At 41.0% G+C, this 25,492-nt stretch overlaps 3 protein-coding genes across 4 annotated transcripts in view; 1 reads left to right on the top strand and 2 right to left on the bottom strand.

The window, feature by feature from the left end:
* Positions 1-2,155: 2,155 nt before the first annotated feature.
* upf3a (UPF3A regulator of nonsense mediated mRNA decay) lies at positions 2,156-8,614 on the bottom strand (the record flags this gene model as incomplete). 2 transcript variants are annotated; one of them, XM_079518873.1, is made up of 10 exons in its annotated part: positions 2,156-3,693; positions 4,088-4,388; positions 4,661-4,791; positions 5,318-5,476; positions 5,577-5,632; positions 6,143-6,253; positions 6,583-6,681; positions 7,150-7,256; positions 7,852-7,958; positions 8,471-8,614. In XM_079518873.1, the coding sequence occupies 10 exons, from the start codon at positions 8,612-8,614 to the stop codon at positions 3,517-3,519; spliced, it is 1,392 nt and encodes a 463-aa protein (XP_079374999.1). In that variant the 3' UTR covers positions 2,156-3,516. The 2 variants fall into 2 exon arrangements, with proteins under 2 accessions (XP_079374999.1, XP_079375000.1); XM_079518874.1 differs by having other exon boundaries at positions 4,100-4,388.
* Positions 8,615-10,862: 2,248 nt separating this feature from the next.
* On the bottom strand, positions 10,863-21,772 carry cdc16 (cell division cycle 16 homolog). Its single transcript, XM_079517566.1, has 18 exons — positions 21,548-21,772; positions 21,278-21,332; positions 20,239-20,336; positions 19,672-19,710; positions 19,412-19,552; positions 18,148-18,307; positions 17,893-17,987; positions 16,877-17,010; positions 16,509-16,588; positions 16,297-16,346; positions 16,144-16,217; positions 15,891-16,016; positions 15,265-15,417; positions 14,657-14,720; positions 14,505-14,566; positions 13,656-13,791; positions 12,826-12,916; positions 10,863-11,754 (listed from the first exon to the last, which is right to left on the bottom strand). The coding sequence occupies exons 1-18, from the start codon at positions 21,593-21,595 to the stop codon at positions 11,495-11,497; spliced, it is 1,866 nt and encodes a 621-aa protein (XP_079373692.1). The 5' UTR covers positions 21,596-21,772; the 3' UTR covers positions 10,863-11,494.
* The window catches only part of fgf14 (fibroblast growth factor 14), a gene marked incomplete at its 5' end in the record, with an annotated part of 181,718 nt that continues 177,171 nt past the window's right edge, over positions 20,946-25,492 (top strand). Inside the window, one exon of the mRNA XM_079517571.1 lies at positions 20,946-21,181. Within this exon, the coding sequence (XP_079373697.1) occupies positions 21,025-21,181 (157 nt within the window). The remainder of the gene's footprint in view (positions 21,182-25,492) is intronic.

Here is a 25,492-nt window from a genome sequence, read left to right as displayed (position 1 = left end):
ATGTAATGCCCTCTTTTTCATAATCCAGATTTAATGCCCCTTTTTAACACCCAATTTGCAATATAAAAATATGTGTTGAGTTTCCTAGGTTTAAATGGTCCATTCATAGACAGAGATCAATGGTTGCGGTTTTCCAGTGCCCTTTGAAGAGAATAACACTACATTTTTAAAGAAATCTTTAAATGTGAAAGCCCCCCTTTCAATGCAAAATACATTTAGTTAATTATGTTGATGATGTCTTTACTTACCCGCCATATCCCATCAGTCTTTTACACTATTCTTATGTTTCTTTCCATGTCATCTTTTCATATACGTTATTGGTTATTTTATACAGGTTACAAGTGATCTTTATTGTGAAAACAAACAAACAAACAAACAAACAAACAAATAAACGTTTACATAGACAATTACAATGCAACAGTCAAAACTTTGCCATAGAACTTAGGGCTCATCTTGCTTTCAATTTCAGTCATAATGAAAGTCACTGTTTAACTGTTAAATGCTAGTTAACAGGGACATGAGATGAGATGATGATGAGATGATGAATAAAGAATAGAATAAAGAATAGAAAGAGTGGGAGAGGAAGAGCAATGATTGAGTAATATCTCCTCTCTCTCTCTCTCTCTCTCTCTCTCTCTCTCTCTCTCTCTCTCTCTCTCACACACACACGCGCGCCATTATGAAAGTGTATATTTTGAGTGAAGCAAGTTTTTTTTCCTTTATGGCACATACCACATACCACATGTTCACAAGCTCGGTTGCTTCCGGTTTTTGGTTGAAGTGCTGCCTAAGTGTGTAAAAGGGGGCCATGTGAGTGCGAACCTTCTCAAGCTAAATGAGGATAAGACAGAAGTTCTCATAATCGGTTCTAGTGAGCAGAAAGAATCAATAATAGGCAACCTGACTGTAGAAAGTAACAGTACAGTAAATAACTTGGGGGTCATTATTGATTCTGAATTGAATTTTAATTCACACATTAATCATGTTACCAAGATTGCTTTTTTTCACCTTAGAAATATTGCACGAATCAGAGCCTACTTGTCATTGGACGATGCAAAAACGCTAATCCACGCCTTTGTTTTTTCTTGGCTTGATTACTGCAATGCACTTTTTTCTGGACTGCCTAAGAAAACAACTGACAGATTACAACTTGTCCAAAATGCAGCAGCCAGAGTTCTAACTAGAACTAAGATGAGAGAACATATTATTCCAGTTTTGGCTTCACTGCACTGGCTTCCGGTTGTTTTTAGGATTGATTTTAAAATTATTTTACTTGTTTATAAAGCTCTCAATGGTCTCGCACCTTCCTACCTACATGACTGCCTGCCTAAATATGTCCCAAACCGCCCCCTAAGGTCTTCCACTGCGGGCCTGCTCGCTTTGCCTAAAAAAATGGCAACTAAAAAATACGGGGAAGCAGCGTTTTGCTTCTACGGGCCGACGGCGTGGAATAAACTCCCACTGTACCTTCGACAGGCAGCCTCTGTAGACATTTTTAAAGCGCAGCTCAAGACTCACTTCTACACCCTTGCTTTTATTTTTTTTGTTATTCATGTCCTCACTGTATTGCATTACTGCTCTTGTTTTTTTTAATGTTTATGCCTTGCTTTTCTTTCTTTTTTTCCCTCCATTGCTCTGTAAAGCACTTTGAGCTGCATTTCATGTCATGAAAGGTGCTATACAAATAAAGTTTTATTATTATTATTATGTGACACAACATAGCCAGTGCTGTGATGCAATACAATTGTCACATTAATTACTACTTCATAAATAATGTCGCTAACATATTATCACCTTGATGTTATCCTAAACAAACCATAAAGCAGATCATTTTTTATGAGCTTCGGATATCACCTGCTCACATAATTATGTTATTATTTACATTTTACATTTATTTCTGAGCACATGGCTACAACTACAAACCCTAGTACATTTATGTGCAAATGACTTATATGATGTCACACACGCAAACTATTAATATGAGTTATACAGCAGACAAATGTGGCCTGTCGATCTAGCCAGAGCCTTTTTTTTCCAATGTATTTTTATTAAGGCTCTGAAATTTCACATCTGTTCAATCGCAATACAATGCATATACAATTATACAGTAGAATGCATATAGACGTTTTTTTTTCTTTTTTTTCTTAAACACAACTAGCCAGAGCCTTCTATAAGGCTCGGGGTCTAGCTAACCATTCAGACTGAATTACAACGTTTCAATTTCTTAAATCACTTAGCTTTATTAGATTAATTTAATATTTTCACATCAAAAATTACATTAAAAATAAAATAAAATAAATTAAATAACACGATTCACAAATGAGCAGAAAAAGACCCCAAACAAAACACCTAGGCATTACACCCAATTCATTATGTTATTAATTACAGCCTTTCCATGACACATTGAACAACTGATAGCAATGATGGAACATTTTAGAAACCGCATAATTTTCTTTCTTTTTTTATCTCTCGTTGAATAGATTTGGAGTCAGTACTATTTATTTTTAAATATTGTTTTCTTCAGACATAGTATGACATTAGGGTGGTATGTCACCTCCCTGGTCAATTGGTACTGTATATACATACAGCTGTGCTGCCTATACAACACCAACAGAACAAGCTTATGGACAAATTGTCATATATATAAAAGTGGGGGTGATTTCTCTCATTCACATGCATTCATCACACACAAAAACACATGAGACTTTTTCTAGTTAAATGTTTAAAGTTTCTACATCTGTTGTCTTTAAATACAATTCTACTGGCATTATATTGTTCTTTATAATAAAATCTATAGACTCTCTTTAAAAACATCCAGGTTACTCTCTACAAAGGCTTAGAAATAAGTTCTCTTGTGGAGGTTGAGGTCACACGTTTCACAGGCAAAGTGTGTACTGCCTTGAGCTGGTTCTTATGGGTACACAGTTCAAAATCAAGAAAAAAATAAGACATAAGCTCATGTCACCAGGATTTCCACAGTACCTCTGGAAAGCTTGGTTTTCATTCCGAATTAACCAGTGCGATCTGGTCTAGAGCCCGCCTTCCATTTGCAAACACATACTGTACATACGCGCACCGTTACCGTATGCGTGCTATACCCAGACCAGAGCAGCAACCTACAAAGCAAATAGCTCCCAGTCCAGTCTCACATGAGGAATAATTTACAGGATGTGGAACCCTGGCTAGCAGACAGCAGTTCAAATATCTCACATGAGAATTAGCATGAAGCTTCAATGTACGACATTACACGTACTGCAAAGACTGGTTTATTGTGCTATCGTAATAAGGATTGTTTATTCCTTTTCTCATGGTATTCCGATGAGCAATTTCATTGCTTCTGTACCATATTACATTACATTTATTTGACTTCAAAACAACAAACATTTTTTACCATTTTGCCATTCTAAGCACATCATTCTGTTCCAACCCTACAACCATGTGCTGCTGCTGAATGCTGAATTGTTCATGTACTTGAATAACTTATTTGCACGCTCTCTTGCAACATGGGGTTGCAGACTATTCGTCTCTATTCTTCTCTGATCCACTTGCCATAGTGACAGCCTCATAGCAGTGCTCTGCCCCAGGGTCCGGTGGTGAGTGGCCAACAGGAACGCAGTCGAAACCTTTTCCTGCTGAGCTCATACGCTTACGGTTCCGCGCACCAGGCTGGTAGAGCTGCATGGCTGGACGGTCCTGTAGAGAGACAGGAGAACAGAGACATGGGAGAGAACCCTTTGCCAACACTGACCACAATTCAAGCCATAGTGTATATAGTTGCTCTCAAACGCTTAAAAATTATGACTTCAAGTGAAAGGTCCACACATTTGAGTACATATTTTCAAATTGTTTTGGGCTACTTTGTAATATCTTCTAACTCTTGATAGGAGCTAAGGTGCAATGAGGCCAAGTTATGCTATGCTATTTTCTGAACTGATGCTGGACAGGGATAATCTATATAGATCTCATGATCAGATGATCAGAATTCTGGAAAAGTGATGGGGGTTCATATCATAATATTATAGGCATGTGTATATTCACAACACGACTCAACAATAGCAGATACCCCCACCTTCCATCTCATGCTCACCTTCTCGCTCACCTTGTTTCGGAGGCGCTCTTTCCTGCTACCCAGGTCGTCCCTGTCCTCCTTGCCCATTTTGTCCCCACTATCAGGGCAATAGGAGTAGCCATGGTGGTGCCCCTCTTTCTTTGCTCTGTCCTGGCAGTAGCCCTTGCCCCATTTAGTCTCGTCTTTTCGACGCATAAACTTGTCAAATTCATAGTGGTGTCGTTGGCGTTTCCTCTCCTCATCTTTCCCACGGTGATCCTTGTCTCTCTGTCTGCGGCCATGCTGCTCCCTCTGCTCCTTGTCGCTCTCAGGCTGACCTCTAGTGGCCAAAGTGGAGATTGCATAGACACCAGATGGTTAACCACTTACCATATGTATCATTCTTTTACTTCATAATACATCATGAGGCGAGAATTGACCAATATGCTTTGTGAGCTTGTAGCTCTGCTAATCTTGCTATTTTGGAAAATGTCTGACAAATTTCACCTGCAATGGCATGCCAAAAATAGGGACCCCAGGGTGAACATGATTATTGCCACTACCTCTATGTCCTGTACAATTGTCCATTATAATGTCCTACAATATCCTTACTTGTCCTTAGGTTCCTTTGACTTCATTTGTCCAGCGGCTTTCTCCCATTTGCCCCTGTCCGTCTCCCCACTGTCACCTTTGTCCTTTAGTCGGTCTGAGTCATCATCATCTCTGTCACTCTTCTTCAGGAGCTAAGGGGATGACAAAAAACAGGATATATGTGCTGGATAATGAATTGACTGTATGTATGCTAGGTACATTGCAAAATCCTGCGCGTTAAGGTGTATTCCTACTCGTTTTAGGTGATACGGTGACCAGAAATCCTGCGTGTTAAGGGTATTCCTACTCGTTTTAGGTAGTTGACACGGTTTTACTAACCGGTCACCAAATCACCTAAAACTGGAGTATTATTGGCCTTTAATGTTGCTCTGGGGGGTGTAAAGATGGACCCTGTGAATTTCACCATTGAAATTAATGGGATTTCTTTTGCAATTAATTCCACACTCTAGTTTATACTTGCTGTTGACCAAAAATAACAGATTTTCAAGACAGTGTTGTTAGTTTTAAAATCACTTTGGAAATCTCTTATTGTCCACAAGTGACACTATTGTTGTGTGACAAAGTATAAAGTAGGCTTTATGGGTCCATTGTTACACTTTCAGAATGAAGTCGACACATGTTAGTAGATTTAGGTTATTTGGATAAAAGGAGAGATACCTTGATCTTGATCTCTTTCTCAGACAGTTTCTTCTGCTTCTCAGCCTCCTTGCGTTTGCGTCTTTCCTCCTCTCGTCGCTTCCTCTTCTCTTCCTCCCGTTGCCGTTTCTTCTCTAGCTCCCTCCTTCTCCTCTCCTCTCTCTTCTCCTCTCTTATCCTCTGCGGGGGAAAGATCTGATGACATTACACAACTTACAAGTACTTTGATATGGACTGTATATATTAATTTAGAAATTTGTTTTTGAAACATTTTTCTTGCCTGTTTCTCAAGTTTCTTATTCTTGATGTACTCCAACAGTGGTGTGGTTCTTTTGGCTAATGACAAACAAGAAGAAACAGGGAGAGAAGAAGTAAAATATCATACATTTTGAACGTGGCTGCAGCTCTGCATGGTTAGATCTTTATCGTTGGAAATCTCAAGGCAACTAATAAGCACAATTCGGTTAGTTGTGCTTTAAGCATTATGTTATACTTTAGCTATTGAAAAATAGCAGATCTACAAGCTCATAGCTCATAGCTCGAGCTCATAGCTCATAGCTCGAGCTTGTAGATCTGCTATTTTTGATAAATCGTGAAAATGTGGCGCAAATATTTGAATATATATTCTGTCACAGTGAACTTTTTAACTCAACCCTGGAACAACATATTTTCAGATGGGGGTCTGCAGCCAAATACAGATAATTCTGGGGGTTTTTGAGGTTGAGCACCACTGACATAGAAACATTTTTTCAGAAAACTGTTAGGATTTAGAAGCCTTTTTTTAATCGACCTCAGTCCAAAATGGGTTAATTGCTGCTCCCTATATGGACTCATATATAGTTGTACCTATTAGTTCCCTTGTCCTGGCCTCGATCTCTCCCAGCAGGGTCTCAGGGTTGGCCATGGATTTCTCCTCATCACAGGAGTAGTTCTCCAAGAACCGCTTATACTCTGGGTCTGAGGAGCAAGGAATTTCAGACAAAAGCCACATTTATACATGACGTGTCACAAACAGATTTTCTACAACACACTCCAAATTGGGTTTTTCGGCAAGCAACACGTACATTTAGCTTAACCCATTTTGGGCGGGAACCCCTTTTGGTGTTAGCGTTATGTTATGCTTTAGCTATTGAAAATCTACAAGCTCGTAGCGCACCACCGAGTGGCGCGCTACGAGCTTGTAGATCTACTATTTTTGAAAAATCGAAGAACGACTGACATAGGTCAAAATGGGTTAAGCATAGTCAGACAATCACAAATGCGTAAAAGATCATAATAATTAATACCTTCCTCGATGCTCCCAGTTTTGGCATCTTTCTTTTTCAACTTCTTTTTGGAGATTTTCTGAAAGGGTGCAAATTCTACCACCGCGGGAAATTCCTGACCTGTGTCAATATTGATGGAAAAGCAGACCATACTAATCAGATGGTAACTATGGCACTGGTTTAATATGTCCACCTCTGTGTCCATAAAATACACACGTTCTATTTGTTTCCCATCATTTGATGTGTCACTCTTTAACTGCATGGCAACCTCTCTCTCTCTCTCTCTCTCTCTCTCTCTCTCTCTCTCTCTCTCTCTCTCTCTCTCTCTCTCTCTCATTTACTTACTACTCATGAATGCTGAATGGGTAATCATGTAAGAATGCTTTTGTAATGGTATAGGACTATAGGACCATCAGATTAATCTGCAGAAAATGGTGGGTGGGGAAAATATTTAAAAACAAAAATCTGAATTTGAATATAAATGTGAACGAAATGCCATCCCCTGGGACACCAAATGACGCCCCGGGTTCTGGTGTAGAGCCATGTGATTTTAAAGAGCATTACTTTAATGTGTTCCACCATAGTTACCTTTGTTGTCAATAAAGACATAGCCATCAAAGCGATCCCTAAACAGAAGGATATCCTCAGGGTTTTTGAAGTTGATATATGCTCTGGAGAACAGGTGTGGATATAGACTGCAGAGAGAGAAGGGTGTTAGGCTCACATCACAAGAATGAACATGTCCATCATCAACATAATGTCAGCAGTTTCTGACGACATCAGAGATTTCCATATCTCTGTAATTAGTCGATCAGGGTACTGCACTGTGTAGCCTATACTCCGAGAATGGGAGCAACAGGTACAACAACTATTGCATAAATCGGTGGATGCATTCCCAACTTGCATTGTTCCCGACTTTTATCGTTCCTGAGTAGCACAGGCCCATTTATAACTGTGGTAACGGGTACCACACTGGGGTACAGTGAGTAGCAGGTACAGCATGAGGGGAACTGCATAACGGGCGGGTGGGACATGCATTCCCAACTTGTAGGTACCAGTCTGTACAAATACAAAATCCTTTTTCTATAGGCTCACAAACATACAATAAACTTAAACATAATGCAGACTTGCCAGCACATTTCAAGTCACACATCTCTTCCTCGGGCAGCAATGGAAATGTTTTTGGACAGTATGCAGTTTCCCTCCTTATTTTATTTGTATGCCTCAACACCAAATATTTTACACCATGATTCAAAGACATTATATTTCTACTATAATTGCCATCGTTACCTTTGGTCAGCGGGGAAGAACTCAAAGTAATCATAGGATGGAAGAGGACTGAGTTGCTCCTCTAGTTGGTCCTTTGACAGGTTAGGTGGAAGCCTTCGAATCACCACCTATGGTCATTTGGAACATTTTAACCATTATTGCAGGAAGACCATCTACCTCCGATTCTAGCTATATCTCTGCCCTGCATGGATAAAGTATAATGTTCTCCCGTAATCTACTAGCATAATATAGTAGGCTACTATGATAGGCTACAGTATAACTATAGCCTTGCACATCATGTACAAATACGATGTGGCATGTGGTGCAGGAAATAATGCAAGGAATCGATTTTCTTAATTACAATTGTACGAGCTAAATGTAGCCTACGGTAGCCAATCTATATTCTGCATTCCCTCTCTGCTGTGCTATTCAACACGAAGTCATAGCCTGCCTACTTCAATTCACATCTCCTTCACATCAATACAGAGAGATGATTTCGAGAGGCGAGGTCATGTTCACAGTCGCCCTCGTATATATTCCTACTGTCGCTATCCACGGTGCTGAAACTCTCTCACCTCCATAGAGAGAGCGTACGTAAACAATGCGCCATATCACAAGAGCGGTGTAGCCTTTACTTTACCTTTGTGAAAACCTCTCTCTTCTCTTCTTTCTGTTTGGAATTGCAGGAATTCGCGTCCTGTTCTCTTGGTACGTCTCTGAACTGTATTTCAACGACGGGTTTCTCCCTTCCTCCGGTCAAGATTTGGTCCTTTTCAGACCTCATTTCTCTCCATCTCCCTCTCTCGCAAGCGAGTCACTGTGCCCTCGCGAGAGTTTACAGCATAATACCGCGATAGTGGAGAGGTAGCTCAAGGCAGCTTTTATTATCATATATTCCCTGATATTGAACTTTTAAAAGACAGCCTACCTACCTATAAGAATGGACATCGTGTTAATATTCTACTACCGTATTGACCGTCAAGAAAGCCAATCTATTATATAGCCTATGTGTGCACTATATTTCTTCCATTTAATTTTAAAATGTGGTATAGGCCTAAACTTCAATAAATTACGATTGACACACACGTCTTTCTGATAGTTCTTTAATCGTCCAACTGCATACTTGTTCTTGCATAATGCAAAGATTCACAATTTAGCCCAAATTGCCAATGAATTTGACATGAACAAACACCCATTAAAAACTCAGCATGGCCCTAGACAACAAAGCCCATTTCATTTTCCACCAACAGTCTTTCTTTAGTCACGAATCACGATCTAGTCCATATATAACCTCGTGTATATTCAGTGAAATGACAAATTTATAAAGATAACAGAAATTAGCCTCATTGAGTTTAGTAGGCCAGGATGGACGTGCAGTTCTGTACGTGTCACCTCTTGCTGCACCCTGGAGTCAAATCAGGAGTCATACAAGCTTCAAGGTCACTGTCGTCCAGACTGTTGGTTTTGAGACTGGACCTGCTGGGCAAGAGGAACGGGCTTGTTGCTGTAGTTGTGCTCCATGCATCGGGACTTGATGGCTGACTCAGGGACCGGCCGTAGACATCTTGGCAAGGAACTACAAAAATATATATTATTATTCTAAATAAAAGCCACACAATTCATGAATAATGATTTACAATGGCAAACTTCGAAGTGTTCAAAGTGACTGTCTCTGTGAACAATTAACTCACCACTGAGGAAATTCTGTTTGCCACTGCTTGTCTCCACGCAGAGTAGAGGTGAGGGTCTTCCTGGAGTTGACACAGAATTCCTTAGGCTGGGCACGAAGGTAGAGCAGGTGTCCAGGTCTCGATGTATCCTCTCCTGGGGCTGGGTGTATGTGACGGCAGACTTCGACGGAGTACAGCCCATCTCACCTGATGCTGCTTCTACTCTCACATGGCCCCACCAAAGCTGAAAAGGGGTGGCTGACTTAAATAAATATCCAGCCTTTATGACTGTCAGCTAGGAAGGACACAGAATGAATGTTTACTGATCTCATTTGACATCAGCCCTCCCCTAGCCGGGCCCTGACACTTCAAGGGGTGTGTTCTGTCGAACACAAACTGCATGGCATTGTAGCCTATAAGCATCACAGCAATCTATATTTCTTTTTAGCTCAGCTTGGAGGAATTTTCTGAATTTTCCACCACAGCCCTGCTGAGACACATACTGAGTAGACAGAAATATAGGCATTGGTGACTCTGTTATCCCCATGGGTCACCAAATTATGGTATATTATGGTATTACTGTATATGGTATTTATTGAAAATAAATACCATAGGCCGCCCTATAGGGTCAAGAATGGCATCAGACCTGTGTTCCAAAAAGAAACAAATTGGCCTGGCGATTCTATACCAGGACTCTGTGTTTGATTGAAAAATTGATTTATTTTCTTACGCTTACCTTACTAAGAGCAAAGTCAACTGCTTTTTACAAATTTCCACTTTCTGGTACACAACATGAAAGAGTTCAACACTATATCTGTCTCTAGATCGATGATAAATCCTCCTTCAAGTCACATACTGAGAAAACAAAGCCTTAAAGGGCCGCTTTTTGCAACCAGATCTTATTTTAATGTTTGGGAGACAAGAAAGTGGCCCTTTAAGCACTGTGGTTCATCACAGGGCTCCATGACCCAGGGGGATAGACGGATAGTGGCCTCTAGTGGCAGTGAAAGAGCCCCATGAACTTGCATGTATACATGACTGGTGCACTCTTTCCAAATTTACACACGTTCTGGGTTAGACCCGCCTTACCATGTGTCTGATTGACTCCCGGGCAGGCATAGTTTTACTGATGTTAGGGTTAAGTATAGTTTTTTACTGAGGTTAGGTTTAGGCATGGTTTTACTGAGGTTAGGTTTAGGTTGAGGCATAGTTGCAAAAACAAGAACTGTCAATCACAGCGACAACCGGCCAATCACAGAGGGGGCTCCCTAGAACACTGGTGGGATACATAATCACATGTCAATACAAGGCACTGTTGCCAGAATGTACCATTCCCGAACACAAAACACAAAGAGCACAGTCTAAAAAGAAAATTCTATGGTTTATTGTAGGAATTACCATTCTTGTTTTTCTCTTCACTGGAACGGCTTGCATTCAGCCAGTTAGGTTTAATCAAAGTATAAATCCACAGGTAAGCAACACAAGAGGGTCCTGCCATGGGCAGAAATAGGTGACTACAGTCTGTCAATGATTGATGACTTGAGGAGTGCTGCCACATTTTGTCCTTTCAGTCAAGCATCAGAGGATCACATCTTCCCGCTGTCCCTAAACCTTAATCCCCAGGTCCAACGCTAAACCAAGCCCTCAACCTGATAACCGAGACCATGTCGGCACCCCCCTTTAAAGTGCATTTCTAGAGCAATCTAGAGTAATCTAATGTAAAGCAGACACTGTTTACATATTCACCAAACTTTTAAAAGTGTTAGTTAAGTTCACAATGGCACGTTCTACATCATGTCACTTAACAGCAACACAATAATATAGGATGCACAAGGGGGGGGAACTCGACAAAGTGGCCTCTGGTGGAGGATAAATGTCAAGGGTTTGGTTTTGAAATGGTCCTGTGGGGGTTTCGGGACGTGCATGCGTGCATGCATGCTCTCTCTATCGCAACCTGTCTCGACGACAGTTCTGCCTCCAAAAGAGTCTGACATTCACGTGCTGGTGTCCGACATGGATGTCTCTAGCATCATGTCACTTTCGTACATGTCGCACTCCAGAGTGAGCGAGCGCCGCAGGGACGGCTCCGACGGTGTCTTGTCCTGAGTCAACAGTGGGGTCTCCAGGGACATATTGCTGTCGTCCAATAGGCTCGGCGTCGCCCGCGCGTCGGCAGGCTCAGACGACGTGTTCAGCATTTTGATGAGTGCCGGTCCACTCAGGTTCCCTCGCACCTTGTCCTTGATGTCAGTACCTTGGAGGAGTAAGGTACAAGGTTATTAGAGTGATATCTTCTTAAAGGCAATTCTTTCAGGGGGGGCTGGGGTGTTTGCAAACGTACGAAGGGTGGGTATGCATATAATTCATGCTGAGCAACTGAGAGACATTGTACACAAAAAAGGCAACATGACATGAGAAGGTGCGTACTGGTAAGGAAAGTTACATGTGATATTTTCTTGCTGTCCTTACAGTGTAGTCTATTTATGTTCCAGTCAAACAAAAGTTCAGTGACATTAATGTTTGTTCATCTTCAATTTCCCGTAGCCTATTCTGTCCAAGATAGCAAAGTTTGACAGACGTTTTCCCAGCTGGGCAAATCTTTCAGAAAATGAAACAGCTAAGCCAGCTCTCCATAATTATACATGACCAGATCATTCTAAGCCATTCTAAGTCATTCTAAGCCATTCTAAGCCAGCTCTCCATAATTATACATGACCAGATCATTCCTAATGAAATCAGTAAATATATACTGTAAGTGTGACTGTGTATAGCTGCTTTGGAGGACACAGAGATACTACTGAGGCTGTCCTGTTCCACATATACAGGACCAATGCTTCCTGTCCAGTAGTGCAGCTATCTGTCAATGTCTTTACCATGTTCATTTGTCTGAGGATTTGTAAATGTAGGCTAGGTGTACCAACAATAGTGCATGGTGGGTAGGCTATTGGTCAATTAGAGCATTGGACTGTGCAATTCACTTTTTGACCTCCCTCTTCATGCCTAATGTATTTATTTGAATGTGCATATCTCTGAACTACCGCAGTTCATGTCCTTTTGCAACCTTTCTTGCATTCAGAGATGTCACTGCTAAGACATGCATTTTTTATTTTTTTACTTTTAATGTTTCCATTACGGTCAGTAGAGCAAAGTTTAAAGCTCCACTTCTCAGCCATTATTGCTGACATTTTGCCTAAATGAAGATGAGTGTGTAATAAATTAATTCATTCTCAAAATAAATGTTTGATCCGATATATATATATATATATATAATTATAATTAGCTTCCATGGATCCACATTTTGGTTTTTTACCGTTTGTTGCCTTACCTATATAGGCGTCTGTGTCGCCAATGTACATCTCAATACAGTGGCCAAGCATTGTCACAGAAAATGTGTCATCCCTTTTCAGTCCAAGAGCCTGTCAGAAAGAAGTGAACCAAATAAATCTGAAATCTTGAATAGATTGGTTTTAAAGAGGAAAATGAATAATTGCACAATGTTTATTCGACCTTGGAAAAGAAAAGAAGATCCGATTTATAAAAAATTCAGGTAATGGCATGCATTTATGTAAAAATGGGTTTACTACCATCTACCAGTTGATGCCTGAGGCCGAATCTGGGAACACCTTCTAGGGCCTGACCTAAGGTTTCTGAAAACCTTCACATTTTAATTAATTATTTTTTTAAATAGTTATGTTGCTACATGTATAGCAATAGCTGATGAGACACAGAGAGCGCGCCGGCATCAAGGGTAGAACAACGTATAGGTTGCACCAGGCATCAATGGGTTAAGGTCTCCACACACCGGGCGCGAATCGCATGCGAATTCGGATTTTTTGCGGCATTTCTCCATCGGTGGAAAAAACGCGGCCTTGGGGGATGGGGAGACAGCTAGACATTTCTATCTCTGGGACTCCCAATTTATATCGAAAAAACAATGCTAATTTAACTCTGAAAGCGTACAAATGGAACCAAATGGACCCGTTAGGGTCCATTTGTAAGCTCTCTGAGTTACAGACCCATAAGGGTCCATTTGGTTCCAAATTATCATTTAGCAGGGTCCCCCCTGGAACTCCCTCAAGTACCCCTGGGGGTCCCCGGACCCCACTTTGGGAACCACTGAGCTAGACTGAGAATTTAAGGAACTAAATGATATACCGTATGAAAGTAGTCAATGGCGCTCTCAAAATCGCACATAAGGCTGTGCACGTATCCTATGGCAGCATATGTGGAAGCATGCTGGGGGATTAGCACCAGGGCCTGGCGATGGTACTCCAGAGCCTGGTCGTACTTCCTGTATAGGGACAAACACTCAGTCAGACAGTTTCCTTGTAATACGAGACCAAAATGATTTAAATCTATATAGAAAATAGCAAATACGTTTAATGAGTAAACACAATACATGGACTGTGAATGGTAAAATAATAATTGCATGAGTGACTCGAGCTGAAAAACAAAACAAGAAAAACAGACCATGCCTTCATTACGACCAATGAAGAGGAGGCATTCATTCACATTGTAAGGGGTATTTTGAGATCACCATTCAAATTCACACAAACCTTTCAAAACGGCCACTTGTACTGCACACGTTCAGCGAGCCGCTCTTATATTTGCCGAGTGGCTTTGCATAATTCATTAAAGGATCTTTGCATGAACTCTCAATGAGGGCCCTACTTATGTGGAATGACTGACTGTAGCAGAAACAAGTGTGTACATCTCTGAATATAGTCTGCGAGAAAAGGTAATGAGTGCACTCTGGGCCATCTTCCCTAAGCATTCACTCAGGATCATTTTAGCCTCCCGTCTAGCTGTACTACATCAAGAAACCCTGGCTGAACGCTAACATGACCTCAGGGCCTATAGAAATTCAGAAGAGGGACCAACAACATCATTTAGAACAAAGGCAGAGAAGTGTGTGCGAGCTATCTATCACGCTATTATTAAACCCAAACTACACCATTCAGTATCTAGGAGCCAAGTATAGAACATAATGGGCTCAACCCTTACTTGAGTTTCCGACAAACATGGCCCAGGTTGTTCAGCAGAGGTTCCCATTTGTCTACAGTAACCTGTGAAAACAGAATAAGACTCCAATGAAGCTCACCTTCTAGAGACATGGTTATTTTCTGAGGACAGGACACCCTTTATAAAGTACCTACTTCATTCCCTATGGCTTTTATCTTTTCCATTGCGTCAAGGAACAACTTCTCAGCCGTCTTCCAGCTGAAAGAGAGTTGTAGAAAACTTGGACATGAGAGCCTTTCAGGACAAGGCATTGAACATAAACACCTACTTGACCAGTCAATTTTCCCATTTCACTTATAACATGCACTATTCACAGCTAGGGGGTATGGGGATCTTAGTATAATCTGATCGACAGTAGGAATTGACTTTTATCTTTCATTGACTTTTATCAATCAAATATTGGTTCATTTCCCAATTTTCTAGCCCACAAAAATATCTGGAAAATGCTCCAATTTTCTGATTGTGTATTTTGCAATTATTTGATTTGGAACTGACAATGGTAAGAGCTCCTAAAGAAGGCATCTTATTCTTTCACCCCAAAACTAAAAACAGGCCCAATATTCAATGTTCTAGTCCAGGAAAGAATCATAATTCTCACTTAACCAGGTGGCCTAGGCCTACTGCAGAATACGCTAGTAGCTAGTGTATTCTGCATTGACCAGCGTGTGTGTGTGTGTGTGTGTGTGTGTGTGTGTGTGTGTGTGTGTGTGTGTGTGTGTGTGTGTGTGTGTGTGTAACTCACTCTCCATTCTGAAAGGCAACGACAGCCACCTCATGCATGACAAAGGGGTCCTCAGGTGCGATACTAAGTGCCTGGCTGAAGAAGCGTTCTGCCAGCTTGGAGTTGTTAGTCAGGCCGTACTCTAGACCAATGTATAACATGGGTAAGTGACACCTGGACAAGAGGGAGGATGGGTGACATCAAAGATGGATAAAACTGTCAGCATGGGTAGTTGATTCAATTCCCAATAGTATTAATTTATTGTTTGTTTATAATACAATAAGCTATACATCTAGACATCTAAAAACATCTCCATTAGACACATTTCAAACTTCTCTTAAACCATCAGGGGTACTGCTCCACTAAGAGCAGCTTAAAACGTCTGCACATTTTCTATTCTGACAAAGAAATGTGACTGTAGAAAGTGTAATCTGCGGTCATTGAGAAGAAGCACTGTGTTTCACAAACATTTGTTACTATTCTACTTTACTTTTGGAAGACTACTCTCCTCACTTCCTCTTGAAGTTACACTACTTTTCAGAGCTGCAGCATGAGAACTGATGCTGCTATATCTTACAACTGCATGGCTCAGCTCACCATGTAGTTATAGATTTGAAAATATCAAATTTAGGCATAAAAGTACCCACCCTTTCATCAGCTGTGCAGCAGTGAAGTACGCAGCCATGGCTTGGTCATGTTCACTCTCTACTGCAAATGAATGACCATATGCAATCCACGCTGGCCCGTATGTCCTCTCCAGAGTGGTTGCTTTACTGCGGTAGACATACACCCCCCCCACTTTGTTAATAGTACCGACACCATATATATAACGTGTAAGGCAGTAGATCTGAAACACAAATTGTTTCCTTTGTTGAGTGTGAATACTTATACTGTACCTACCTAAGGTATCTCCGTGCATGTTCGTTTTTATGGCCAACCATCAGATAGTAGCATCCGACAGCAAACCAGGACACCTGGGTAATGATTTTAGTGGGTTACCAAACAGCGAGATGAGGTGTAAACACAGAAAAGAGATATGGAGGGGCAACTTACGGGGTTGTTGGGATACAAGTCCACAAGCTTGTGTGAAAGGAAAAACAGCTCTGCAAATGAATTGCAAAAACAATAGTAACCAACAGAAAATGGAAGATTTTTGACCTCGTTAAAATAGATACTGTAGTAAGTGTTTCAACAAGTTAGCAAATAGAATAAAGTAATCAATCATATGCCTGACACAATCATTTTTCTATGGCTGCTTATTTTACCATTTGCTTTGCTGAGCTCCACTAATGTTCCTATGTGTACGGGTAAACAGTTGGCATGGAATGGGTCTTTCACCATCACCCTGAAAGGAAGGAAAGAAACAAACAAAGAAACAAACAAAAAAGAAAGAAAAAAAAAATTATATTGCATTGTAGGCCTCCAGTGCCTGGCACTCAGTTGTAAATGTATTTCAGATTTAAATCCGATTACAAAAATGCAACTAAAAGTATTGAAATGACATAGTATACAATGTTGAGAATGTTCAGTTACTGTATATTAGGCATCTACTACATTGTCTTTCTTTTTTCCCCCAGTAATGTACCCATGCTGCTGGTGAGTAATACTAAAGAAAATGAAAAGCAACACCTACATAGACGTGAGTTTGTAGCACATCTTGAAGTCACAGTTGTAATAATGCCTCTCAGCGAGAGAGACCACTACATCCAAGTTGTCCTGGAGTCCATTGACCATCTCTGGCACCACCAAATCACTAGGCTTGTTATACTGCAAACGACAAAGACAGATGGACACAGGTGGAGGATGAAAATGAGCATGAGACAAAGGAGAGATGAGACAAGGGAATGCACTAGGCAGAGAGAAGACCGATGAAGAGGGACTGGAACAACAAGAGGCCACAATCACATTACCATTTCAATTAATGCTAACTTAAGATAAATTAACGCAGAGGACCTGCAACATTGGAGCGCACACGTTGCCATGGTTACTGGCCCTCTTGTCAGCCAAATTATGAAACACGTGGCTGGATATTTGGAAGTTGACCAAGTTAGGGAATAATGTTGTCATTGCTGACAAAATCTCTGCCAAAATGTAAATTATTCAGGAAATTAAACATATATTTTTCAGGAAATTAAGAAAAACATATATTTTTAAAACAATGGCATACTACCTCATCAAAGTTGGTATTGTGACTTTATATATTGTCAATTAATTCATGAGACGGGGAGAGGTAAATGGTGCATTTATATAGCGCCTTTATCCAAGGCGCTTTACAGAGATTGTGCATGATTCACCCATTCACACACTGATGCCGGAGGAAACCGTGCAAGGTACCAACCTGCACATCGGGAGCAATTAGGGGTTCAGACTCAAGAGTCTTGCTCAAGGACTGCTTTAGCAGACAGTTTGAGGGTCCAATGGAGTTTCTTTTGTTCAATATTCTTTTTAACCAACCCACAGCCATAAAGAGTGTTCAATAGCATTGATTTATAAGAAATTAAAAAAAGCTAATTGAGTTAGGTGGTTTCTTCCAGACAGCGACGAATACAGTAAATACTGTGTGTGTGTGTGTGTGTGTGTGTGTGTGTGTGTGTGTGTGACTATTAAAAAACATTTGTCAGAGATGATATGCAAATCGTCAGACTGTACCTTCTTTAACTTATTCTCAAAGAGGAAATGCAGCAACTCCTCCTCTTCCTCAGTACACTGTTGACTCAGAGGAAGCGAATCCAGGAAGTCTTTTTCTAGCGGGTCATAAAACAAGAGACTTTTTTTAAAATAGAAAAACAAAGTCACAGACCAGAAGGTCTAGAGGAGGAGAGGACCTAGAGGAGAGGAGTTATTCAATACAGGTTGGGTATATTAAAAGAACCCCTACACCTCGTGGCCGAGCCTCAGCCTCACCTTCCAGCGCAGTCAACATGTGGTGGGACGTTAAAAGGTCAAAGGCTTCAAAGCAGTACACGTCAAATTTCAAGGCCTCTTTGTAGCTAGAGGTGGCCAGGGGCCGGTTGTCCATTGCATCATAGATCTTCCCCCGCAGTAGGCAGATGGAACTGTTGATCTGAAAGAAGACAGCGAGCAGGTGAGAGTGTGAGGGGTGCAGGTCTATTGGTAAACATAAAAAACAAACTCCATATTCATCTAGCAGCGCCCTACAGGTCAGCAGTGGCTCAGGGGCAGAACGGCCCACTTGGGCACCGGAACGTTACCAGTTCGATCCCAGGCTCCCTCAGAGTTAGTGTCGAAGTCCTTGAGTAAGACACTGAACCTCGAATTGCTCCCAATGAGCACGTTGGTGCCTTGCATGGTTTCTTCTGCCATCTGTGTCTGAATGTGTGTGTGTGTGTGTGTGTGTGTGTGTGTAATGCATGTAAAGTGCCTTGGAAAGGCACCATTTACTTTTTTTTATTTAACCTATGTTATCTACCAATCTTTCTGTAACTTGCTCTAAGAGGTATATGTACTTTTATTTGCATGTTATGCATGTTATGCAATAGCAACATCTGAAATGTAACAATCCATGTTTTGGCTAGAAGCACAGTCATACACCCTTAAACTGCATTTTAACACAGAGTTGACATGCCCACAGTGCCTATTTACTTGACTGATTACCTCAAAAAGGTGAGCAACTCCCACAGCCATAATACTAGAGGGAGCGTAAATAATGATCTGGTGCCACCCATTTTCAGAACAAATATGGGTAAATTCACATTTCACAGCACTGCCACTCAAGTGTGGAATGCCTTGCCCCCTTCCCTCAAAACAAGCAGATCACTGGTTTCCTTTAAAAAGGGTCTGAAAACTCACCTGTCACTGTCATCAGGTCAAAGGGAGAGAAGGTGATTGGCTCCCCCCTCCCCCCTTTTGTTTATTAATGTATGTATGTTGTGACATGTTGTGAATGAATGCATAGGACCCAAATGGAAACAAGACCGCAAGGTCTTTCTTCGGTGCTGTCCTTTTGGACCAATTGCTGTGTTTGACTGTACCCTGTACTGTTTGCATTTTTTTTGTCTAATAAAATTATCAATCAAAAAAAAAAACAGCCCAATAGTGCTTGTTTTAAGGATAGCAAAAACAAACTGATCACATCTCGGAATTAATTTCATGGGTATATATAGCTATATGTGATCAGTCCAGTGCTTCAAAAGTTGCTGGGACTTACAGAGGCAGCAGACATCTCCCAATCCTTGGCAGATTCTGGTAACCCATTGTCCTCCTTCACACTCCTGTCCAGGAGCTTCTTACTGGCCGACTCCTCCATGTCCAGAATGTCCAAGGCTTGCTGGAACTCTTTGGCAGCATACTAAAGAAAATGAAGAATTCACTTAACATCTCCGACAACGTTCCATTACAAGTTACCTTAATTCTGAAGCAGTAAAAAAAGAAACAGGCAGTAAAACAGTAAAGAGGCCAAAAACTCACGTGACACCTAGCAGCAAGATATTGACAAGATCCATACAGCTGTGTGGGAAGGGACAGTGTTACCTCAGACTTGAACAACGATAGATGCACGATATAATCGGTACTGGTAGCGTATCGAAATCGGCCATAAAAATGTCACATCGGACGATTCGGACCTACAGTAAATAATTCTGATTATTTGCACCGATATTGATGACGCAATAATAATGTGACCGTCAATGGTTTTGTACTCGCAGAGCAGCCAGTCTGACTGTCTCTGTCTCAGCATCAGCGGGGAGGGAGGCTTACCGTCTACGTTCACCAGCAAAACAAAAATGCAGCAATGAGTTCAATATAATAATGTAATATATCTGTATCGGAATCGGTATGTCGGCCGATATGACTGCAAATAATCGGATATCGGTCATATTTTCAATATCGTGCATCTCTCTCTAGTCTACTCACAACTCACATTCTTTTCTGAGAGAAAATACTTAACGGCTTCAACTCTTAACTCTAGGCTTTGTAAGTTGGGCTGCTGTGCTGCGTCCAAGCTTGCCACCGAGTGCATAGTTCTCCAGTCCTTACCTTGTCTAGTTTCCGTGAGCGGAGTGCATGGGAGGCTCTGTGGTACTGAGATGTCAGGTAAAGGCACTGGGCTAGCCAATAAATGTCCTGGGGATCCTCTGTATACAAAACCGGAGAGCAGATTATTATTATTTTTTAAATAGACATTGACTGGCCTGTGATGCATCCGCTCTCTAGCCCTAGGATGTGTGATCTTTCATACATTTTATGTATTCCAAAAAAGCCATAGATCGGTCCCATCTGCACGCGGGTGAGCGGCATATATGTGGCCCGCTTAGCATGTGTACTCATCCAATAATTAATAATTAAACGACAGGCCTGGGCCATGGCTCAGTGGTCCAGGCACCTTGGCTGGTAATCCAGTCTGGCAGTGTGCACTCCCGATCCCGAGGGCCTTTACTGCATGTCTTCCCCCCCATCTCTCTCCCCCTTTCCTGTCAGCCTACTGTCTGTCCCTCCATAAAATATGTAAAATAAAGGCGAAAGCCACAAAAAAAACATTAAAAAAATAATAATAATTAAACAACACTCTCTGTCAGCGACGAGGCCGGACCTGAAATGAGTGCTGGACTGAACATATGAAAACTTCCTTTGTTAACAGTTGATGTTTGGGACACAAGTGACAGGTGTGTTGCTGCATTGGTGCAGCCTGCAGCGTAATTAATCACACCAGCTGCCAATTGTGTGCCCATGTGTGCTTCCCAAAGTAAGTTTTGAAACTTTTGATATGTTCAGTCCGACACTCACTCAGGGCCCCTCGCCCTGAGAGAATCTCGTCTGTTGCTCATGGAAAAGTGGAGATATTTTACTAAAGACGTTTTCTGCCAGAACTTTTATGTATTTAGAGGATCTGTTACAGCGCCAAACAGAAGTCTGAGAAGTGACGTTTATCCACTGAGGAGGACAGCTTCAAAGCACCACCGCCCTGGGTGTCCGTTCGCTGGTAAGTAAGCTATATATCATAATAATAACAACGGTATAGCTTAAAATGTTACCAAGCTACGTTAGTCCCAAACACAACTGTTCATCAATCACTCACCGTGGGAAAGAGATGCTATCTTGTCGGCCCAGAACAGAGCACTTTGATACTGTTGCTGAAAGCACAGAGGCATACATGGAGATATTTCAATGACATGTAATGGAGACGTGTCATAATTCTATGGGTGTGGATCTGATTAGCTGCAGAATGAGTTAACATAGCTTAGAAAACTAACTAAATGTTTGAACGTTCGTTCGTAATATTATAATGCTTATTTGCTAGCTGGCTAATGTTAGCTACAGAAACTCAGAAGGAAATCGTCTTGCTTACTTGATCAATGTAGTGCCGTACTCGCTTTCGAAGTCTATCGAGATTCATTGTGATTTTAATACAGTTGTCCCTTTGAATATTAAAAGTGTGCCATTATTAAACTAAGGAAGAAAAGCAGTCTGGGCTAGCCAGTTAGCAGCGTTAAATCAAACCCGCGGCTTCTCTCTGCAGCGACTGTTCTGCTGATGAATTCTGTCGTAAGGAAACTGTAACTGAATTGAAAAGTTCCGCTCTCACGCCGTGTTTCGTTCAAGAGCGGGATATGTTACGTAACACTATTGTTTACTAATATTAATAACAGTATAATAATAAAGAAACAAAAGAAAAATCACAATTCATGAAACACAAGAAAACAAACACATAAATGTTATTCAGGAGCCAACCAAAACCAGAAATGTCCACTATTATGCAGGCCTGCCCCTGTAGTGTAATACTTAACACATACAGTAAAGCCATTTAGTAGTTAGGCTACACATAACACACACACAACCAAAGCCAGTAAATGACAAAAGCATACATAACAGATGCACAAATATCTAAATATACCACAAATCACATGTTGTCGACAAGCTTTATACTGAAAGCAAAAAATACCCTTTCAATTATTGTATGGAACATTTATTGGTATAATATTTATTTATTATAACAGTTTGCATGGACAATGACTGGAAAGTACAATAGCTCTGCTAAAAGGTTGAATCCAAGAAAGCCTTAATTTCTGCTTGTTTCCATTGGTACTATAACCACATTTGTACATTCTCCATTAAATGGAAGAACACTAGATTTTTCAGTGTACAGTACCCACATAAGCTATAGGCCCTCTACTGCCCACAAACAAAACATTTCTTTGTGAAAAGAAAAAATACAATAGAGCACGCACATCCACTCACTAAACGCCAGGTGCCGGGCCAAGGTTAAGGTAAGGTATGAAATGAAATGAAATGAAATGAAATGAAATCTATATTTACCCAGGGTATCTGGGCTAAGCTCAAGAACTTGTTTCCAGCCAGGCCCTGCTCATAGAACACATTTCATCGTAGTGGTTCAATGCCTTGTTCAAGAGCACTTCAACGGTGGTAATTTTAACGTGTCGGACGGCTGATTCGAACTGGGAACCTTCCGGTATCAAGACCGCGCCGCTATCCGTTCGGCCACCGCTGCCACACCGCTGTTATGTATAAAGGTCCACACACTGGATTAAGCTCCAAAGCTTAAAAAATGATTTATTAAGGTTCCTTAAACCATAGTGGACATGACGTTTCAAGCCTCACGGCTCCTTCAAGTACACACATTCTCAATCCTCCTCACTTGTGTCCTTGTATTCAGTGGTTCCGTCCTTCATTGTATGTGTTTCAGGGGAGTTAGGCCTACTTGTGTGAGGTGTGTGAGGATTGCTTGACCTTTCAGACCTGTCAGACAAAGATGAACTTTCAAATGTGTGGGGCTGTTTGTCTGGGGTGTTTGTTCCTGTTTCGGATGCACTGCATTCCTCAGATGAGATGGACATATCATGCAAAATGGCTTTTATTGGAGCCAGGTGTGTCCCTGCCCCCGGCTGGTTGTTGGTTTTCTTCCCCTGATCCCTCTGCTCACATGTTCCTGTGCCATTGGTCATGTTGTTGTCAGAGGTTTGTGCCGTTTCATTAGTCTCCTCTCTGGTGCCACTGTCACTGCTCTGGCTGCGTCTCTGACATTTGGATGAATTCTGCAACCATCATAATGGTACTGTGAGAAACATTGCTGTGATACTGATAACATATGAATGATAGTGGCCCCTGAACCAGCAGCATCATGTCCTCAATGCGTATTATCTGAACAGCCAGATGGAGACCAATATAATAATACCCAGTATAATGTTAAAATGGTGTTGTTTAGACATGATTAGGTTAGAGATGGTTAACTTAAGTTTAGGCCAAAAGTGGTTCTGTTTAGGTGTTGTTAGACATGTTTTGAAATGGCATTATTAGGTAAGGTTATAGATGGTTAAAACAAGATTGGTTATGTGTTTTGTGTTGTTAAGGTCAGGGTATTTGCTGGCTGGCCACTGATATTAGCCTACTACATAACATCACACTGCTACATTTGGAGCTTGTGTAAATTGGGTACCAATTCAGGAGCTATGACCTACATAAAATAATGTTAAAATACTCACAGCATAATGAATATTTTCTTTGTAATATGGGCTATATAATTGTCAAATAAATGACAATCTTAATTTAACGTCATCACCTTTGGCTCACTTGCCCTTCCTCGTGGGTAGAGTGCAATGTTGTCCATTAACTTGAGAGTCTTGAGCCAGTCTTCATGCCAAGCCATTGCGCTATAGAATGGTTTGCACTGGTTCAGACGAAACTGGATCACCTGGTTCTGCTTTGTGATACGTAATAGCTGTGTGTGTGTGTGTGTGTGTGTGTGTGTGTGTGTGTGTGTGTGTGTGTGTGTGTGTGTGTGTGTGTGTGTGTGTGTGTGTGTGTGTGTGTGTGTGTGTGTGTGTGTGTGTGTGTGTGTGTGTGTGTGTGTGTGTGTGTGTGTGTGTGTGTGTGTGTGTGTACAGTGCCAACCTTTTCCTTTCATAGTGATTTCTGTTGTCAATTTGTCCAGTGGTCCTCATTATGTGGGATATTTTCCCCAGAAGAATAAGGTTTTCTCTGTCGGTCTTCATTGCCTGCTCTTCTTCAAGCTTGTGGAAGTTATATTGACATGATGACACAATCTATATGACACATCCAAATATCTTAACTAATGCTGTGTTTATGTGTGCACACATTGCTGTGAGCACAGCATAAAAACACATTCTAGTTATTGCTGCCATCTTGTGGACATAGTGAGTATGACTATAATTACCTTCTGCTTTTTAGAGTTTAGAGCTAGATGATCATATGTCCTTGGGGGACTGGTATTTATTGTTGCCATAACTGATTTCACCTGGACAAAAGAACAAAAAAATTATATTAAAATAATACAAAAGGTATTACGAGCTGCATGGGTATGGATTGATGCATTGTATGCCAACTGTCCAACTGTACAATGACACTGAAACCAATCTTATAGAAGTGATTTAGTTACACAACACAAGTTACACAACACAACATGACACATTCTCTTCCTTACCTTTCTCCTGTGTATATCATATGAAGCCTTGTCCCATTTCTGTTGCAGATATTTGTTCCCAGCAGGAAGCAATGGTTGATATGCCGAGTGCTGCATTTCTGTCTGCTAAACAAAAACAAAAGAAAACCAGGTGGTAGCGATAGGACTGTCACGGTCATGACATTTTACGTGATGATTAATTGTCTCACAAATAATATTGTGATTAACGATTTAAGTGTGTTTTGGTAAAATTTCTATTCTATTTCTATTTGTCTTACGCTTGATAAACAAAAATTGCACACGACAGATATGTCAAATAAGTTAAGTAGGCTATACAATCTTACAAAGAAACAACTTTAATAACTTAACTTTCAAGATGTTTTAAAGATAGTGGAAATAGCCAATATAGCCTACTGCTAACCAAATGTTTGAAAATCTATGATTTTTTTTTAATTCAACATACTGTATAAACTATTATGTTGATGTAAAATAATTGCGATTAGGCTTCTCTGACTTACCTAGGGGGTCCAGGAGGCTGACCTCTCTGTATGAACTTTCCCAAGTCTTTCTTTCTTAACCAATGGATGAAGCTCAGACAGACTGCAGACTGTTTCTACCAGTCTGTGTTGTGTTGTGTTGTGTTGTGCTGTGAGTGTTTAACAAGTTCCATAGTGACATGTACTATAAAGATAATTGGTGTGTAACTGTGCGGACAATGACTAGTTGTAAAGTTGAAATACATGTTGTAGATTACAAGGTTACAAGGTTCCCAAAGTGGGGTCCAGGGACACCAAGGGGTCCTTGAGGGAGTTCCAGGGGGTCCCCAGCTAAATGATAGTTTGGAACCAAATGGAC

This window comes from Electrona antarctica, assembly GCF_951216825.1.
Source record: "Electrona antarctica genome assembly, chromosome: 13".
In the NCBI taxonomy this organism is placed as follows: Eukaryota; Metazoa; Chordata; class Actinopteri; order Myctophiformes; family Myctophidae; genus Electrona; species Electrona antarctica.
This window is presented reverse-complemented; position numbering and strand designations above follow the sequence as displayed.